General features: G+C 37.4%; 1 protein-coding gene across 1 annotated transcript in view; it reads right to left on the reverse strand.

Annotated features, from left to right (window-relative positions):
• Positions 1–970: 970 nt before the first annotated feature.
• MCM6 (minichromosome maintenance complex component 6) overlaps positions 971–17,011 on the reverse strand; it is a gene marked incomplete at both ends in the record, with an annotated part of 31,766 nt that continues 15,725 nt past the window's right edge. The window contains 9 exons of the mRNA XM_084239546.1: positions 971–1,087; positions 3,140–3,279; positions 5,607–5,762; positions 7,082–7,217; positions 10,008–10,169; positions 11,409–11,537; positions 12,991–13,146; positions 15,056–15,163; positions 15,843–15,984. Of these exons, the coding sequence (XP_084095672.1) occupies positions 971–1,087; positions 3,140–3,279; positions 5,607–5,762; positions 7,082–7,217; positions 10,008–10,169; positions 11,409–11,537; positions 12,991–13,146; positions 15,056–15,163; positions 15,843–15,984 (1,246 nt within the window). The remainder of the gene's footprint in view (positions 1,088–3,139; positions 3,280–5,606; positions 5,763–7,081; positions 7,218–10,007; positions 10,170–11,408; positions 11,538–12,990; positions 13,147–15,055; positions 15,164–15,842; positions 15,985–17,011) is intronic.

A 17,011-nucleotide genomic window follows, 5' to 3' on the forward strand; every position in this document is an offset into this window, starting at 1 on the left:
CCCTTCTCTCATCACATTGTTTTCAAGCCAGGGGACAGCTAACTCACATACCACACAAACTCCTTAATTGGTCCTGCAGACCCCAGAATGTTATTGTTTAATGCTGCAACAACTGGAACTGCTACATCACAAACACTGAGATCAGAGTGAACTCTCAGGAACTTTTAGTATTATAACAGTAGTATTTTTTCTTGGAATAAAGCCAGAAAATTTGGAGATGGCTTATAATACAATGACAAATACCTTTAAAGAAGCAGTTAGAAAATAATTGAGAGATTATTCTCCGAACACAAAAGTTCAAGAAATAATAATTCAAAAAAAGTATAGTTTTTCTGTCTTTTCAGGTTACACAGAACATGTCATATAATTTAAATATCTGGATGTATTTCAAACCTATGGTGCACCTAGAGGTTAGTTTAAATAACCATATGTTAAGGTCTTATAGAGGAAATACTGATTTGATTCTAAGATGGTAAGTCTCATAGTGTGAAACTAATGTTACCCTATCACCCTAGATTAAACAAAGTGACATGTACACAAGTAGATGGAAACAATAATCAGAAAAGAACAAGTGTAATAGACAACTGTAGAAAGTTATTTTATTTTGATAAAAAGAGCAGTAATTGACAGTTGAAAAAATTATTTCCTCAGTTATTTACCACATAGCATAAGAGTAACAGATCTTGTTCAATACATGAAAATGAAGGCCTTGGTTATAGAAACCACACATTACTGGGTCCAACTTCATTTAGACAAGAAGCATACTAAGTAAATGCTAAAGCCTGTGTTGTTATAAAAGCACATGACAGGAATGTGACACACAAAACCATCAGTTGTTTTTCCAAAATAAATCTCCTTGAAGCACTACTCCCAGAAAGACTTCTCTTGCTAGTTACGTTTCTTTCATTCAGGTTCCAGGCTGGGAGGCAGAGGGCCAGTAATTCCACTCCGGTTTGTAACTTTTAATACTTTAATCTTCAAGCAAGTAATTAGGGTTAACCACCAAGTAGGGATCTTCTTCATAGCTCTCACTTCCTTCTGTAGAACCTTTCAATCCAGCTTGGGTAAGCTCAATCAGAACATGATCCTGTGAAATAGACATCTGTCCTCAGGTCTCCAGCAGTATTATAAAAATACTCTGACACACAAGACTTGCAGTTTCTTCTTAATGTTTGCTACTTACATTTTCCTGCCAGAAACTCCTACAAAAAGGACTATACCTAAAAATTATTATCAAGGTTTGACTAAGCCTCTTTCCCATTAATTAGGATGCAGATATCTTCATACCATAAAACACTCTTTTAAAAGTTAAGAAATATAAAGTAAGCTCAACAAACTTTGTGACTTGGGCCTCCCCTGGTGACACAGTGGTTGAGTGCTGGGCTGGGAGGCTGCCTGCAGCTTCTGCAGGGCTGGTTCGATCCCCAGGAACCGGCGAGGGTCCCACATGGTGCACAGACCTCTCCTGTTGCGCCCACTGCTCCTCTCAGCAGTGTATTTCGTCACTCTGCCTGTTCTGTTCTCCACTCTGGCTCTGGTGAATCCTCTTACCCTCCCACGCTTCTGACTGTACCCAGTGCTTGTATAAATAAATAAATAAATCTTTTAAAAAATAAATAAACTTTGTGACTTGAAATGAAATAAAAAAAAGAATTTAAAGATCACACAATTTTGTTAAATGCTCTGAAAATAATTATTATTTATCACTCTGATAAGTGTTTCATTTCACAACATTTTAATTTTAATTACGGGCCACTGAACTTTTTCATATACTATAAGTGATGAGAGGGCCTCCCTAGTGGTGTAAGGGGTTAAGTCTCAGCACTATGAAGCTATCTGCTGCATGAGTTCGATCCCTGGCCAGGGAGCTAAAATACATGGTGCGGCAGACCTCGCCTGTCTCACCCGTTGCTCCCCTTAGCAGTGTATTTCAGTCAATCTGCCTGTTCTGCTCCCCTCTGTCTCTGGTGAATCCTCTAAACCCTGCACCTCTGGCCTGTACCCCAGTTCTTGTATGCATAAATAAATTTTAAAAAATCTCTAAAAAAAGTGGTAAGAGAAAGACTCAGGTAAGACTATGAAGAAATAATCAGTGAGACACAAGATACAAGGCAATACGGTGTCTCAGAAGCCAACAGACCAGAGTATTTCCAGGAGTGACTGACTAACAAATGCTATTGATGGTTGTACGCTGAGAATGACCAGTTGATTTGAGTAGAGAGAAGGTTTGTAATCGTTCTTTTGAGTGAGAAAATAAAAAAATCTGAGAAAAAGAAATGGTATTCAGCAGTGCTGGTATAAGGTTGCTAAGACAAAAGTTAAGAACTGTCGGGCCTCCCTGGTGGTGCAGCGGTTGAGCTCTGGGTTGCGAAGCTGCACGCAGCCTCTGCAGCGCTGGTTCGATCCCTGGCTGCTCCCTGGCCACCGGTCCCACATGGCGCGCAGACCTCTCCTGCCGCCCGCTGCTCCCCTCAGCAGTGTACTTCGGTCCTTCTGCCTGTTCTGCTCCCTGCTCTAGCTCTGGTGAATTCTCTCACCCTCCCATGCTTCTGACTGTACCCAGTGATTGTATAAATAAATAAATAAATCTTAAAAAAAAAAAAAGTTAAGAACTGTCCATTTGAGGTTAGTGATAATGATTTTATTTTATGTTACTCTCTAGAATTTTTAACTCTTTGGATATAGGTACAGAAAAAGAATTAGCTTTACTAAAGGCAGAAGTTGTACTAACAAGTAAAACTCGGAGGAAATAATATGGAAAGTAAAGTAAGTGTTTACTGAGATAGACCAGAGATCATAAGTTAGGTAACACAGGAAGTAAGGATATGAAGAAGATGAAATGCAGAAAATACGATGGTTTAAGGTACGGTCAAAGTGCATATGGCTGATGAGAATGGAAAACAAAGGTTAAAAACACTCAAATAGTAAGATTGTAAATCCATCTTTTCAGATTTAACTCAAGTCCTACTTGTTTTAGCAGTGGAAATCAATGAACTGCTGTTAATTCTTCTTTACTTTACTACTCATAATTTTAACTACACCACAATGATTTAAAATTAACGAATTTCTAATGAATCTTAGATGAAGTATGAGCTCCCTCCCTCATTAATACCCACGCAAGCGGTAGTTCTGTACGTACATAGTGGGTGAGTCGATGAATGACTTTCTCTATGATTCTCTTTTTATTTATAAGTTCCTCTTCAGAATCTATTTCCGATTCAATTTCCTTCAAGTACCAGTTAACAAGCTCACTCCTCTTTAATGCGGACTCATCCTCTTCTGCAACAAAATAATACATTTAAAAGGATTAATTATCCTAGCAAACTGCCAACCCTTAGAGTTTGCATATACAATACAACACAGATTAGATAACCATCAACCTGCTAGAAAGTACAGCTGCTGAAATAAGATTTGCAATGTTTCAGCATAAGGCTGAAATTACCTGTCAAATTACTTGTATTAAAGTACGCTTTACTTCATCCTGAAAAGCAACATCTAATAAAGCTGTAAGGTTTTCAAAGTACAAAGATATTTACTTTATTTTCTTGTGCTTCATCATCTATGAGAAAGTTTGCGAACAGCCACTGAAAGCATAAATTAGGAATGAAGCAGTAGCAAGCAAAACTTAAATGTTTTCTCCTCTTTGAAAAGATTTCATGGAATTAAGAGTCAACTGAGGGGCTCCCCGATGGCGCAGCAGTTGAGCGCTAGGCTGCGAAGCTGCCCGCAGCCTCTGCAGCACCGGTCCGATCCCCGACCACCTGCGAGGGTTCCACATGGCATGCAGACCTCTCCTGCCACACCCGCTGCTCCCCTCAGCAGTGTCCTCCATCTGTCTGCCTGTTCTGTTCCCCGCTCTGGCTCTGGTGAATTCTCTCACCCTCCCGCACTTCTGACTATACCTAGTGCTTCTATAAAGAAATAAATAAATCTTTAAAAAAAAAAAAAGTCAACTGAGAAGTGTAATCCATGGGAGTTCACTTATAATTACTAATATATTACAGCAAGATCTTTCTATACAAAAGGCAATGTCTGCTTCTGAAGATTACAAAGCAAGCCTCTAAACTTACAAGAAAAGTTGCAGCCTGGGTAATATTCTACCACAGAAATAAAGTAGTAAGAGAAAGCTCTTTAGTCTTAATTCTAGAAACTGCTAATAAAATTAGAAATTAAAATAGGAAAATTCTAGTTTTACTAATAATGCTTCTGAAAATTTTATTTTGACAGTACTGTCAGTGGTTTGTCCAAATGTTTTTGGATATATGACCTCTTTGGTTCTGTGGTGCTCTCTGAGCTAGAACGACTGTCTACCTAAACACTCAGTACTGATAATTTGTTCTGGCAAATAAATAAAAGATCTTTTATCTTTTAAAGAAAGAAAGACCTATTGTATAATTTATTTGTGGAATGTAGCACCCAATCCTATCTTTGTCATATTTAAAAACTTCACTGTATGAGAAAAAGAATGCTCTGTAATGTAAACACAGCAATATGTGAGTTTCCAAATCTTTTTATGTAAGAAGGGAGCAGAGTTAAAATCTATTTTTGAGGTTTCATTGCTGTCTGCTCTCCTTTCTCTCACTGGTAGATAGTTCCAAGGCTGAATCCATAGGGTTTAAATCTTTAGGAAGTTGAGGTAATCTCTGGTCTCTTCTTCCATTGCATCAAATACTGTGATGAGAGAATATGCCAGAAAACTAGCATGTGTGAACTTTTAAATATGATCTACCTGATGTTTAACCCTCAAACTGAAGTTCAAAGTTCAAATAGTTGCATGGTAAAGCAGTTAAGGGTGGAAAGTATGCCAGAATTAATGTTCAGATAGCATATTTTACCTATAGAGAAAAAAAGATGGAGTTTGGTATGTACATGTGCTAACATAGTCAAGTTTAATTGTTTACCTATGAAATATAAATACCCTAGGAGTGCATCTGTTTTTAATAAAGCTACTATAAGAACAGTGATTCTGCATCTATAAAAACATTTGCTGGGCCTCCTGGTGGCGCAGCGGTTGAGCGCTGGGTTGCGAGGCTGCCCGCGACCTCTGTGGCACCGGTTCAATCCCTGGCTGCTCCGCGGCCACCGGGGGAGGGTCCCACATGGCGCGCAGACCTCTCCTGCCGCCCGCTGCTCCCCTCAGCAGTGTACTTCGGTCCTTCTGCCTGCTCTGCTCCCCGCTCTGGCTCTGGTGAATTCTCTCACCCTCCCGCGCTTCTGACTGTACCCAGTGCATGTATAAACAAAAACAATCAACCAACCAACCAAATAAATAAATAAAACATGCCTCTATTAAAAAAAACAAAACAAAACAAAACAAAACATTTGCTAACTACTTTTTATAGTACCAGATCCAAAACTGTGCTGCAAGAATACCAAAATAGGTAAAGGACCCTAGCAAGAATGAGCTGTAAATCTAACAATGAACTTGTAGAGAAACGTCCAGGCTATCAAAAATGCTGATATTCCATGGATTTACTTTACCAAAGGAAGATTGAGAATTTACTATCTCTCTGACAAAGCAACACAATCTTTAGCAATCATAAATGTTCACACAAACATAGCTTATGTAAATGACTAAGCATCTAACCAGTACTAGGTAACCTCACCTTCTTCCATCTTTCGGAGGTGGAGCACAATAAGGTTAGAGATTCGGCAGTATTCAGAGAAGCCCAGCCTTAGGGAAGCTTTTGGAACAGAATCTTGATTTATATCTTCACTGTGGCCATTGATCCCATTTACCGGAGCAGGGCTGTCAGCATGACCTGTAAAACATGAACCATCTGAATGTTTTACTACTTACATTTTAACACTAATTTCAAAACAAGCACAGTTAGACTATTTACTAATTCAGAAGCAAACTTAAAAAATGCTACTAGTGAAGACAAAAATTTGTGTAGAAGGAATGGGGAGGACTGAGAGAGATGGATTTCATGATGAAAAAATTTGCAATATACATAAAATTTTTAATTCTATTATTATATGTATTTTAATGTACTAGAGAAAATGTATTTGACTTCAGAACAAAATAATACAGGGCCTCCCTGGTGGCGCAAGGGTTAAGCACAGCACTATGAAGCTATCTGCAGCCTCTATAGCACGAGTGCAATCCCCAGCCAGCCAGGGAGCTACTCACATGACACAGCAGACCTCTCCTGTCTTGCCCACTGCTCCCCTCAGCAGTGAATTTCAGTCAGTCTGCCTGTTCTGTTCCCTACTCTGTCTCTAGTGAATCCTCTCACCTACCCCCTAAAACTCTGGCCTGTACTCCAGTTCTTGGATGCATAAATAAACAAATCTTTTTAAAAAAACAGAATAAAACACAAATAAAGCTATGGTTTGAATTAAGAACATTATCACCATCTTGCAGTATTTTCTTTCAGTCTTTTATTATTTTCAGTATTCTGTAACAACCATTTAACTGTATTTTAACTTGTAAATACAATTCAATATCCACTTTTTCTTTTCTGCTACATAGACTTCATAACCATCAACTATTGCACTTTTTTCCCCATACCTTTTTTATTTTTTTTAATTTTATATATTTTTTACATCATTTTTCATTTTTGCACAATGTATACATTTTCATCTTGGTTATAGTCCCCATACAATTCCCTCCCCCCCCCATTTTGATCCTACTCTCTCCCTTCCCACCTCCCCCATAGTGTGTCTCTGTTTTATAATTGCTTGTTGCTTCTGATTTTTACTTTATTATAATTAGTCTTTTTCCTGGTCCCTTATTTAGGTTTTCTAAATTCTTGCTATGAGTGAGACCATCTGGTGCATCTGCACCCCTATGTTTATTGCAGCACTATTTACAATAGTAAGCTATGGAAACAACCCAAATGCCCAAAAATAGATGACTGGATCAAGAAGATGTGGTACATATACACAATGGAATATTACTCAGCAATCAAAAAAGATAAACTCATGCAATTTGCAGCAACATGGATGGAGCTGGAAGGGATCATGCTCAGTGAAATAAGCCAGAAAGAAAAGAAAAGAACTACTGCATTTTTACCATGCCATCTCAGAGATCGTTTTGGTCCCTAACTCCAGAGCAGTCAAATGAACAAACTCTCACCATTGATGCCATCTGGGATCTCATCTACCTCCATCTGGGCCTCCTCTTCTTGTTCTAAATTGACATCAGGTGTTTCTACACGGATGATTGATTTATTCAGTAATCTGAAAGCTTCCTTCACATGTTTAGGCTGGACCTAAAACCATCAAGATGAGATAAATCGGTAAATCAGTTTCTCATACTCTCCTCACATAAGACAGAACCACAAATCCATATTAGCACTAGAATGATGACATCAAGTGTTGAAAAGAATGGAGAACAATTTTCTTTCACTCTTGATGGGAATAAAATACAAACGCTATGTGAAACTGGCAGTTCTACTAAACATACACACAACCTATGACACAGTTCCACTCCTACACATATATACACATCATACAGGCCAAAAACAAGTATATCCCATTGGCATCCAGACTGGAAACCAAATATCCACCAACAGAAAGGGGGAATCACTGTGATGTAATCAGAGACAGAACATTATAGAACAAGGAAAATGGATAAACTGCTACACATACCTGGATATCTTAAAGTGTTAATGCTGCATGAAAGAAACTAGACACAAGGGAAAACACACACACACACACACACACACACACACACACACTTTATTAATGTAACATTGGTTTACGACAGTTACACCAGTCAGAAATATAGGATCCCACCTCTTCAGGCATATGTTAAACACCACATCTATCACCAAGTCACCCAAAGAACTCCAGCATAGTCCATAGTTATGTCCTTCCCTCCACTCCCCCTCAAATGTTCAAAAAGACACCCCATTAACATACCAAGAGACAATTTTAAACAACCTTAACACTTAAGAAATACCAGGGCTTTTGGGAGCCCTGAGGAGGAACTGTGGTTCAAGATCAAATCACAATGTGGCACATACACAAAAGAATGAAGTCAACTGAAAATGAATCAAAGACCTAAAACTACACATTTATCAAACAATGGGAAAATCTTCAGAAATATGCATTTGGTCAGGGTTTCTTGGATATGACATCAAAAATGCAGCAACGAAAGGGAAAATTGACAAATGAAGTTACATCCAATTAGAAAACTTCTGAGTATCAAAGGCAAAAAGAGAATAAAAAGACAATCCACAGAATGGGACAAAATACTTGCAAATTATGAATCTCAAAAGAGGTCATTAAAACACCCATATTCATTGCCACATTACTCATAGCAGTCAAGAGGTGCAAGTAACTCAAATGCCCACTGTTGGATAAATAAACAAAATGTGTATCTACATACAATGGAGTATTATTCAATCTTAAAAGAAGAAATCCCGTCACATGCTACAACTGGGATAAACCTTGAGGTCATTTTGCTAATTAATATTTACATAAAGACAAACACCATGCTTTCTAATCCTGAAGTATCTAAAGTAGTGAAACTAGAAAGCAGAATACTGGCTACCACAGCAGGCAGTGTTCAAATGGGTAGAGCTTTAGCTTCGTAAGATGAAAAAGTCCCAGAGATTTATTTTACAACAATGTCAACTATACCTCTATTGAACTTTTTACTTAAAACTGGTTATAACAACAAATTTTACACTGTGTATTTAACTCCAACTTGGGAATAAAAGGTGACTAATGAAATAACCACCAGTAGAAGTATGGTTATATAGTATTATCTAGCCAATAAAAAAGGCAGTAACTGCTATCCTCAGAGTAGGGTACTAGTGACTGGAAGGAAGCACAAAGGGAGGCTTCTGGAAGTGTTAGTTCCATTTCTTGATCTGGGTATAGGTCACATAGGTTCCTGAAAAGTAAGTTGTACTACACTTGAGATTTGTGCACTCTTCTGTATGTTTTGCTTAAAAAAAAAAAAAGCATATTTAAAAGAAAAATTGTGGGCCTCCCAGGTGGTATAGGCAGTTGAGCGCAGCGCTGTGAAGCTGTCCACAGCCTCTGCAGCATCAGTTCGATCCCGGCCAGCTGGGGAGATGCCCACATGGCACGGCCCATCTCTCCTGTCTCACCTGCTGCTCTCCTCAGCAGTGTATTTCGGTCAGACTGCCTGTTCTGTTCCCTGTTCTGTCTCTGGTGAATCCTCTCACCCTCCCGCACATCTGGCCTGTACCCCGGTTCTTGTATGCATGAATAAATAAATCTTAAAAAAAAAAAAGAAAATTGTATGTCCATATTTTTTTTTTGGGGGGGGGTTTCTTTAAAAGTCTTTTATAAATAAATAACCAAGTTTTTCTAAATCTACTTCCCTCAACAGCTGAGGGTCATAACAACAGATAAACCCATCAGAGCAGCCCTTTAAAAAATCTCAGGAGACAAAAACAATACAAAAATAACTACCATCTTCAAAGAAACTTTAAGTCATTTAAGGCAATAGATGTCAAGACATATCTTTGAGTCAACTTACTATACTAGTCAGTAAAAACAATGAGATCTTTGGAAATAGGGAAAGATTAAGCTATTTGAGGAGAAAATTAAAAGTCAACGGTTGCCCTCAAATTTTCCCACTGCAGCAGTTAATGTCATATTATGGTAGAAAAGAAAGTTTGAGTCAAAGATTGTACATCAAACTAAGCTGTCTTCAGATACAGGCTACAAATAACCATGTTTAATATATATTTCCATTAACTTTTTATTTTTTCATGAATTCTTCTTGAAAAGAAACCAAATTTCAGTTAACCAAAAAAAGACTTAGGAAATGAGGACAAAATGATCTCACCGAGTCTTGCATATATTTAGTTACAATCAAACTACTACTAGTCTCAATAAATACTTGATAATAACCTTCTTAAAGGGAGAAATCCCAGGGTTACATTATCATAGATGTTCACAAAAGTCACATAAAAACAAATCTGTAGTAAATGCTAGTATGTTCTACACCAAAGATGAAAACCTGCTCATAAACCAACAATTCGATCTTCCTTCCCATTATGTTAAAGTGACTTTGGTACCTCATCACAGCAGTGCATCCGAGCCATTGCTTCAGAGAGACGGATCATACTCTCAAGCTGTCGCACTGTAATCCTCCATGAAGACTTGGTTACTCCAGAACCATCCCTCTGGCGGAGACGTTTATACTGTTCCACAATGAAATCCTCTGACTCTTTAGAAATCTGTTTCAGATCATCATGAAAGTTATAACATTTCTACTTGATGGGAGCTGTCTAACATTAAGTTTAAGACCTTCTATATGGAGATGCTTAGATGAACTGAGCGGGTCAAACTTTGAAGCCACCACATGGAATTAATACTGACAGGTCCTTCAAAAGAAACTATTATGAAGGTAGTCGGTGAATTCCATGTACTATGAACAGGAAGACAGGAGGTTAATATTTAAGTAAATAAGCATTTCTAAAAGACGTATCACGAGCTAAAGCAATGGAAGAAGATGTAAAGCCTTTTATGCCAAAGATGTCAAAGCTCATATAAAAATAATGCTTAGGTTATTCATGAGTCTTAGTTAATTAACTCTTGATGTCTTTGGAAAAAATAAAAAACACACCAGCTACCTGATAGTAAACCTTACTACCTATTGAATACCAACAAAGTGAGGCATACTAAAGAATCCTCCATTTTTCAGAGCAAGAAACTCAGCATACCAAGGAAGTGTTCCAAGGTTACAGAGGGACTGTACAGTTATGGAAAACAAATGTCTCTCCACATAAAACTTAGTTTTGAATGACTCACTATGTTTCTGTTGGGATGAGAATCATTTTCCGTATCACAGATAACGAAGTAAGGTGACAAGCCATAAGTAGTATAAAAACCTTAAGTAGGGCCTCCCTGGTGGTGCGAGGGGTTAAGATGCAACCTATGAAGCTATCCGCAGCAACTGTAGCACAAATTTGATCCCCGGCTGGCCAGGGAGCAACCCAGATGGCGCAGTAGACCTCTCCTGACTAGCCTGCTGCTCCCCTCAGCAGTGTATTTCAGTAGAGCTGCCTATTCTGCTCCCCATTCTGTCTGTGGTGAATCCTTTCACCGCCCCCAACTCTGGTGTACGCCCCAGTTCTTGTATGCATAAATAAATCTTTAACAAAAAAACTTTGAATAGAATTAAAACAATTTTTTTCTTTTTTGTATTCTATTTTAAGAAATACCAAACAAAAGAGATGCAATATTCAGGGTTACTTTAAAAACAAATGTCCAATAACCTACATCAATTACTGTAAAATGGAATTATATTTTAAAAAAAAAAATCCCTGTTTCAACTTTCTTTGAAGAAGCAAACTTTTGGAAAACAAGAAAAAAATCCGTAAGTATAGTTTCAGTTAATTTCCGTGTAGCCCTTTTGTTTAAGTGCCATTTCAATATACCCACATGCTTTATTCCAATACAAACAGGCCCATTACCTTGGGTTTAAACTGTCTTGCAAAGAGAAGATACCTCCTGATATCATCAAGTGAATAGACACGATCAATGGAATCCTCAATTCTTGAATGCAAGTCTACTATGCGCCTGGCAATAGCATAATCTGTAACCTAATTCAAAATGAGAAAATCACTGTGATCAGTCATAACAACGTCTACCCCAGACTATCCCAGACATTATGAAATTATAGACAAAAACAAGTTCTAATATGCCACTGAAAGATACATGAACTCTCTAAGGAAAGTTTGGTACCAGTTTCATTTAAAATCAAAAGTTTAAATGTTTATCTTTGCCCCACTCTAAGCATATTCCTGAAGGAATTAACTGACTTTAATAACAGTTGCAGAGCTGAAATTTCTATAGTACTCAAGTACATTCCAGGCATGGCTGTCTTACCTGTATCTAGAAAATTAACTTATGCAAGCCCTCACAAAAACCATATTAGGTAGGTAGAATCTCCATTTTACAGATGAGGACATTGAGTTATAGAGAGGCTAAGTAACTTGCTGAACATTATAGTAAATAATGGAGCCATGAATTGAACAGTGTAAGTTTTCAAGGTCTATTAGCCACAACATTATAATGCACTTGTGAATATATGGACATAATCATCACAGAATTGTTATTAACACTGAAAAAAAAAAACCTGAAATATGCAATTTACTCTCAAATGATACAGAAGAAAAATGTAGATACAAAGTGCAAATGATGAGGCAAATGGGAAAATGTTACTATGTGAATCAAATAAAGGGTATATATGGGTGTTTCATGTACTTACATTTCTTGTAACTTTTAAGTTTGAAATTATCTCCAATTTAAACATTAAAAAAAGAATTTAGGCAGTCATATACAAACTGAACTATATGAAAACCTGTCCCACCTGTTGGGGGGGTGGGGGCAGATATTAAATGGATTTGTAAAAGGAAAAACAAAATATCAAAATACTAAATCCCTCCAAACATTCAGGTAATGGAAAGTAGCTTTTATTTAGACATTCAAATTTTGCTGTAAGCAAGAGATACATATTATACCTAATATAATATAGGAGCCTCTATGTTCAGCAACTGAAAACAGTCTGAAATATTAGCTTTTATAGAATGTCCTGGTCACATGGGAGTTGTGCAATGATTGTTAATCATTTAAGTATAAATAACATGCTGATTCCAAGTAAATTCAGATTTTTATACCCAATATTAAAACTGATACATATTCAACAACCTGATAGGAAGACAAATGACACAATTTTTAAAAAAAGGGAAAAAGGGAATTCCCCTGACATAAAAATGTTTTTTTCAAGTTTACAAACAAAAACAAAAAACCAATCACAAAAAAATTCTTATAAAAACCTTATGGTTTGCAGTTAACTGCAATGTTCTCTTTATGCTTTTGAAAATTAAATAACAGCAACAATAAAAAGCCCCTGAAGTTCCTTAACACAATTGTCACACTGAAAGAAATAAAAAGGTCAGCATATGCACCAGTGGTTTAGGAGCACACCTTCTAGCCTTGTCTCACAAACTCATACTGAATATAACAAAGGAAGCTAAAAGCTCATGTGGTTACCTCATTACATTCATCCACAAGTATAAAGAAGAGATCGAATCGAGACATGATAGGAGCCGACAAATTTATATTCTGTTTCAATGATTTTGATCTGTCGTAGTGTCCACTGATTGGGTTTGCTGCTGCCAAAATAGATGTCCTGGCATTCAGCGTGGCCTAACCACAAAGGAAAGAAACATGACAGGTTTAAAAAGATCTAAGAACTGGCCAATAAACACAACAAAATACTCAGAACTATTCCTAATTAACTAAGTACAGATCAAATATTGAAACATAATTTTCACCCACTGAATCATAAAGACTAAAGTAATCTAGCAAGCAGATGCCACCATATGACAGGAGTGGTGGACTGTGCACACCTGTTAAAGGTAGCAGTTTATTATTAAGAATTTATCTTGCAGGGCCTCCCTGGGGTGCAAGGGGTTAAGTTGTAGCTCTATGAAGCTACCAGCAGCCACTGCAGCAGAGTTTGATTCCCAGCCACAGAGGTGACCCACATGGTGCAACAGACCTCTCCTGTCTCGCCAGCTGCTCCCCTCAGCAGTCTATTTCAGGAGATCTGCCTGTTCTGTTCCCCACTTTGTCTCTGGTGAACCCTCTCACCTCCTGCACTTCTGGCCTGCACCCTGGCTCTTGTATGCATAAATAAATAAATCTTATTTAAAAAAAAAAAAGAATTTATCTTGCAGTTAGACACAGGAAGATGTGCATAAAGAATGTTTACTCAATATTGTTTATAATACAAAAAGGCTGGAAATAACCCAAATGTCACTCTACAGGAGTCAATGAACCTAACTAGGATACATACAATTAAAAACCAAGGAGTAATAAAATACCAATGTGGATCTAATATGTGTTGTTAAAGAAAGATTGATGAAATAAAATTGTGTTAAATAAGCAAAGAACAAGACTATGCTCTGAGAGGGGCATAACTCAGCAGAGATGAGTACTGGTAAAGCCCCAAGAGCCCCTTAAGCTCCCACAGTCCGTTTTGCTCCTTCCCCACTTTGTGCTTGCCCTGCCCCTTCTGAGTGTCTCAGTTCCTAGTCTGCTTTTCAAGGGGTATTTTTTGAGTTTGGCTTTATCTGACCCTTTGTCTGGTTTCTCCACATTCCACATATAAGTGACACCATCGGTATTTGTCTTACTCCTTCTGACTTGCTTTGTTATATATCCCTTCCAGTTTCACTCATGTTGCTGAAAAAGGCAAGAATTTATTTTTTTTGATTGCTGACTGTTATTCCATTGTGTATATATACTACATCTTCTTGATCTACTTATCTGTTGTTGGACAGTTAGTTTCCATACTTTGGCTATTGTAAAATGATGCGGCAATGAACATAAAAATGCAAGTTTCCCTTCAGATTAGTGTACTTATATTCTTCAGGGAGATACCTAAGAGTATACCCAATACACGGTTGTATGGCAGAGCCATTGAATGTGTACTTTAAAAAATTTGACAACAAAGCAAAAAGAGACAATTATAAACCAGAGACATATTGCAGGGGAGGAGGAAGAAGAGGGATCAGAGGGAGGGAGGGAGGAGCACAGGGGACTGTGGTGATGGGTGCACTGGGGAAGGAAATTCTATGGGGACTTAATCTGAGGGGTGGGGAGAAGCAAATATTGTCAAAAAAATTTAAAAATGATGAATATTAAAAGAAAAAAGAAAACGTTATATCAATAAAAATATTAAAAAAACTTACCTACAACCCCCCCCCCCCAAAAATTAAAAAGTTTAGTTTCTCTCTTGTGTTGGTTATAATACTGCACTTTTAGTTGATTATTTCAAGTTTATTTTTTTGGTACAACTGGAAGCATGTTTTAATCAAAGAATATGAAAGGTTTGTGGAAATTCTGGGAAATGAGAAGCTAAAAACTTCAGCAGTAGTGTTTCTTCCATTTTCTGTCACAACAACACAATTTCACAATAACCTAAAAAGTGCCTATAATCTGGGTTAATAATAATTTTCAGGGTTATAGATGGAGAAATACATGTCTCCAGAGTTACATTAATCTACAAGGGTATAACATAATACAGGAGAGCCAATGTGGAGACACATACCTTCACTCCTGCTTTAGTGATAGAGATGGTTTGCTGTTCCATAGCTTCATGAATAGCAACTTGATCCCGCACATCCATCTTATCAAATTCATCAATACAACACACACCCTGCACACCAAACAAATATAGCATAAGACACTTCCTTTCAGAAGTCAAATGACAAGTAAACGCAAAGTCTTCTAACACAGAGACTTTTTTCTCTCTAATGTAAGATAAGTAAACAATTCTAACTCCCTCGGCTACAGTAAGACAGTTCAATGTATCGTGTTAGAAAAAACCATATGCTTTTCACTAATTTTAAACTAAGAGCAAGGCTAAAAACAGTTACTTTTTGCTTTTTTACTCATCAAAACCTTATATAAATCTCAGTAAAAATAACCTGGGTCACCTCAGCAGTGATTTTAGGCTGGGAAAGTGAAATGTAAAATTGAAACAATGTTCATAAGCATGTATAACTACAATTTATTTGCATTCACAGCTCTGATTGATGTCAAGTACATGTGCAATGCAATAGACATATCCGCAGAGTTGTCAGAGTATAGAAGAGAATGCTAGGAAGTACAAGTAACACAACCATACATGCCAGGTAGGTAATACTTTCTAGAGAAGCTCAGAAATTGCTGATTAATGATGATAATCCCAGTTGAATTCCAGGTTAATAAAACTATGATTAACTGAATGCTTTAAAAAAAAAAAGATATCTTTTTAAATAAAAACTTATGTGTTTACAGTTATTGTAGGAGATAGTCTGATTTCTTTATATCCAAGAGTGTAAAAATGTTCTTACATTATCAGCCAACATCAGAGCTCCAGCCTCAATGACAAACTCATGAGATTCTTCATCTCGAACAACAGCTGCTGTTAAGCCAGCAGCACTGGAAGCTTTGCCACTGGTGTAGACAGCTCTAGGGCTGAACTCCTCCACATGCCTGTTCAGGGTTATAATCATTAATAGAGGACTACAAAGCATCCGATCCAGGAATATCAGCCGACAGGGTTTATGTTAATTAAGAGTTTAAATTTTAAAGAACATTTGAGACTGGCATTAAGTATAGGGTAAATCTTAAAAGATACATGCCATACGTTGACTGGAAAGCCTTCTTTCCTTTGAGTTTTTAAAGGACTTAATTCCATTCCCGTCAAGTGGAAGATGAAATTCACACCGAATAAAAACATTAACCTTAAGTCTTTAATAGTAAACTGCTTAACAACTATGACCTATTAGAAGGTCTTGCACTTAAAAAAGGAGAAAGAACAAAAAGATGTGAGATTTATTCCAAAAATGCAAGACTGGTTAACATTTAAACATTTAATTGCCAAAATAAGAACCATCCCAAAAAACACAATAAATGCATTTAGCAAAACCCAACATTGCTTCATGATAAAAACTCAACAAAACTGAATGATCGAAGATATTTCTCCTCAACCAAATAATGGGTATCTAGGAAAACTGACAGCTCAAGGCTAAATGTTTTCACCCTAAGATCAAGAACAAGACATGGATGTCCAATCTTGTCACTTCTATTTAACATTACTGAAAGATCTAGTAAAGGCAATTAGGCAAGAAAGAGTAAGACATCCAGATTTGAAAAGGACAACTATCACTACTTACAGATAACAATTTTATAGATAGCAAATCCCGTGGAAACAAATGCTTAGTAATAATAAATGAGTTTTTACAAGGTTGCAAGATAAAAATCAACAATCAAGGACAATTTGATATATTTGCATTGAACCTCGAAATAAAAAAAAATTCAACTTAAAAAATAGCATCAAAAAGAATAAACTAAGAGGGCCTCCCCGGTGGCGCAGCGGTTGAGCGCTGGGTTGCGAGGCTGCCCGAAGCCTCTGCGGCGCCTGTTCGATCCCCGGCTGCTCCCCGGCCACCGGAGGAGGGTCCCACATGGCCCGCAGACCTCTCCTGCCGCCCGCTGCTCCCCTCAGCAGTGTACTTCG

The sequence above is a fragment of the Talpa europaea genome, assembly GCF_964194135.1.
Source record: "Talpa europaea genome assembly, chromosome: 1".
Taxonomy (NCBI): Eukaryota; Metazoa; Chordata; class Mammalia; order Eulipotyphla; family Talpidae; genus Talpa; species Talpa europaea.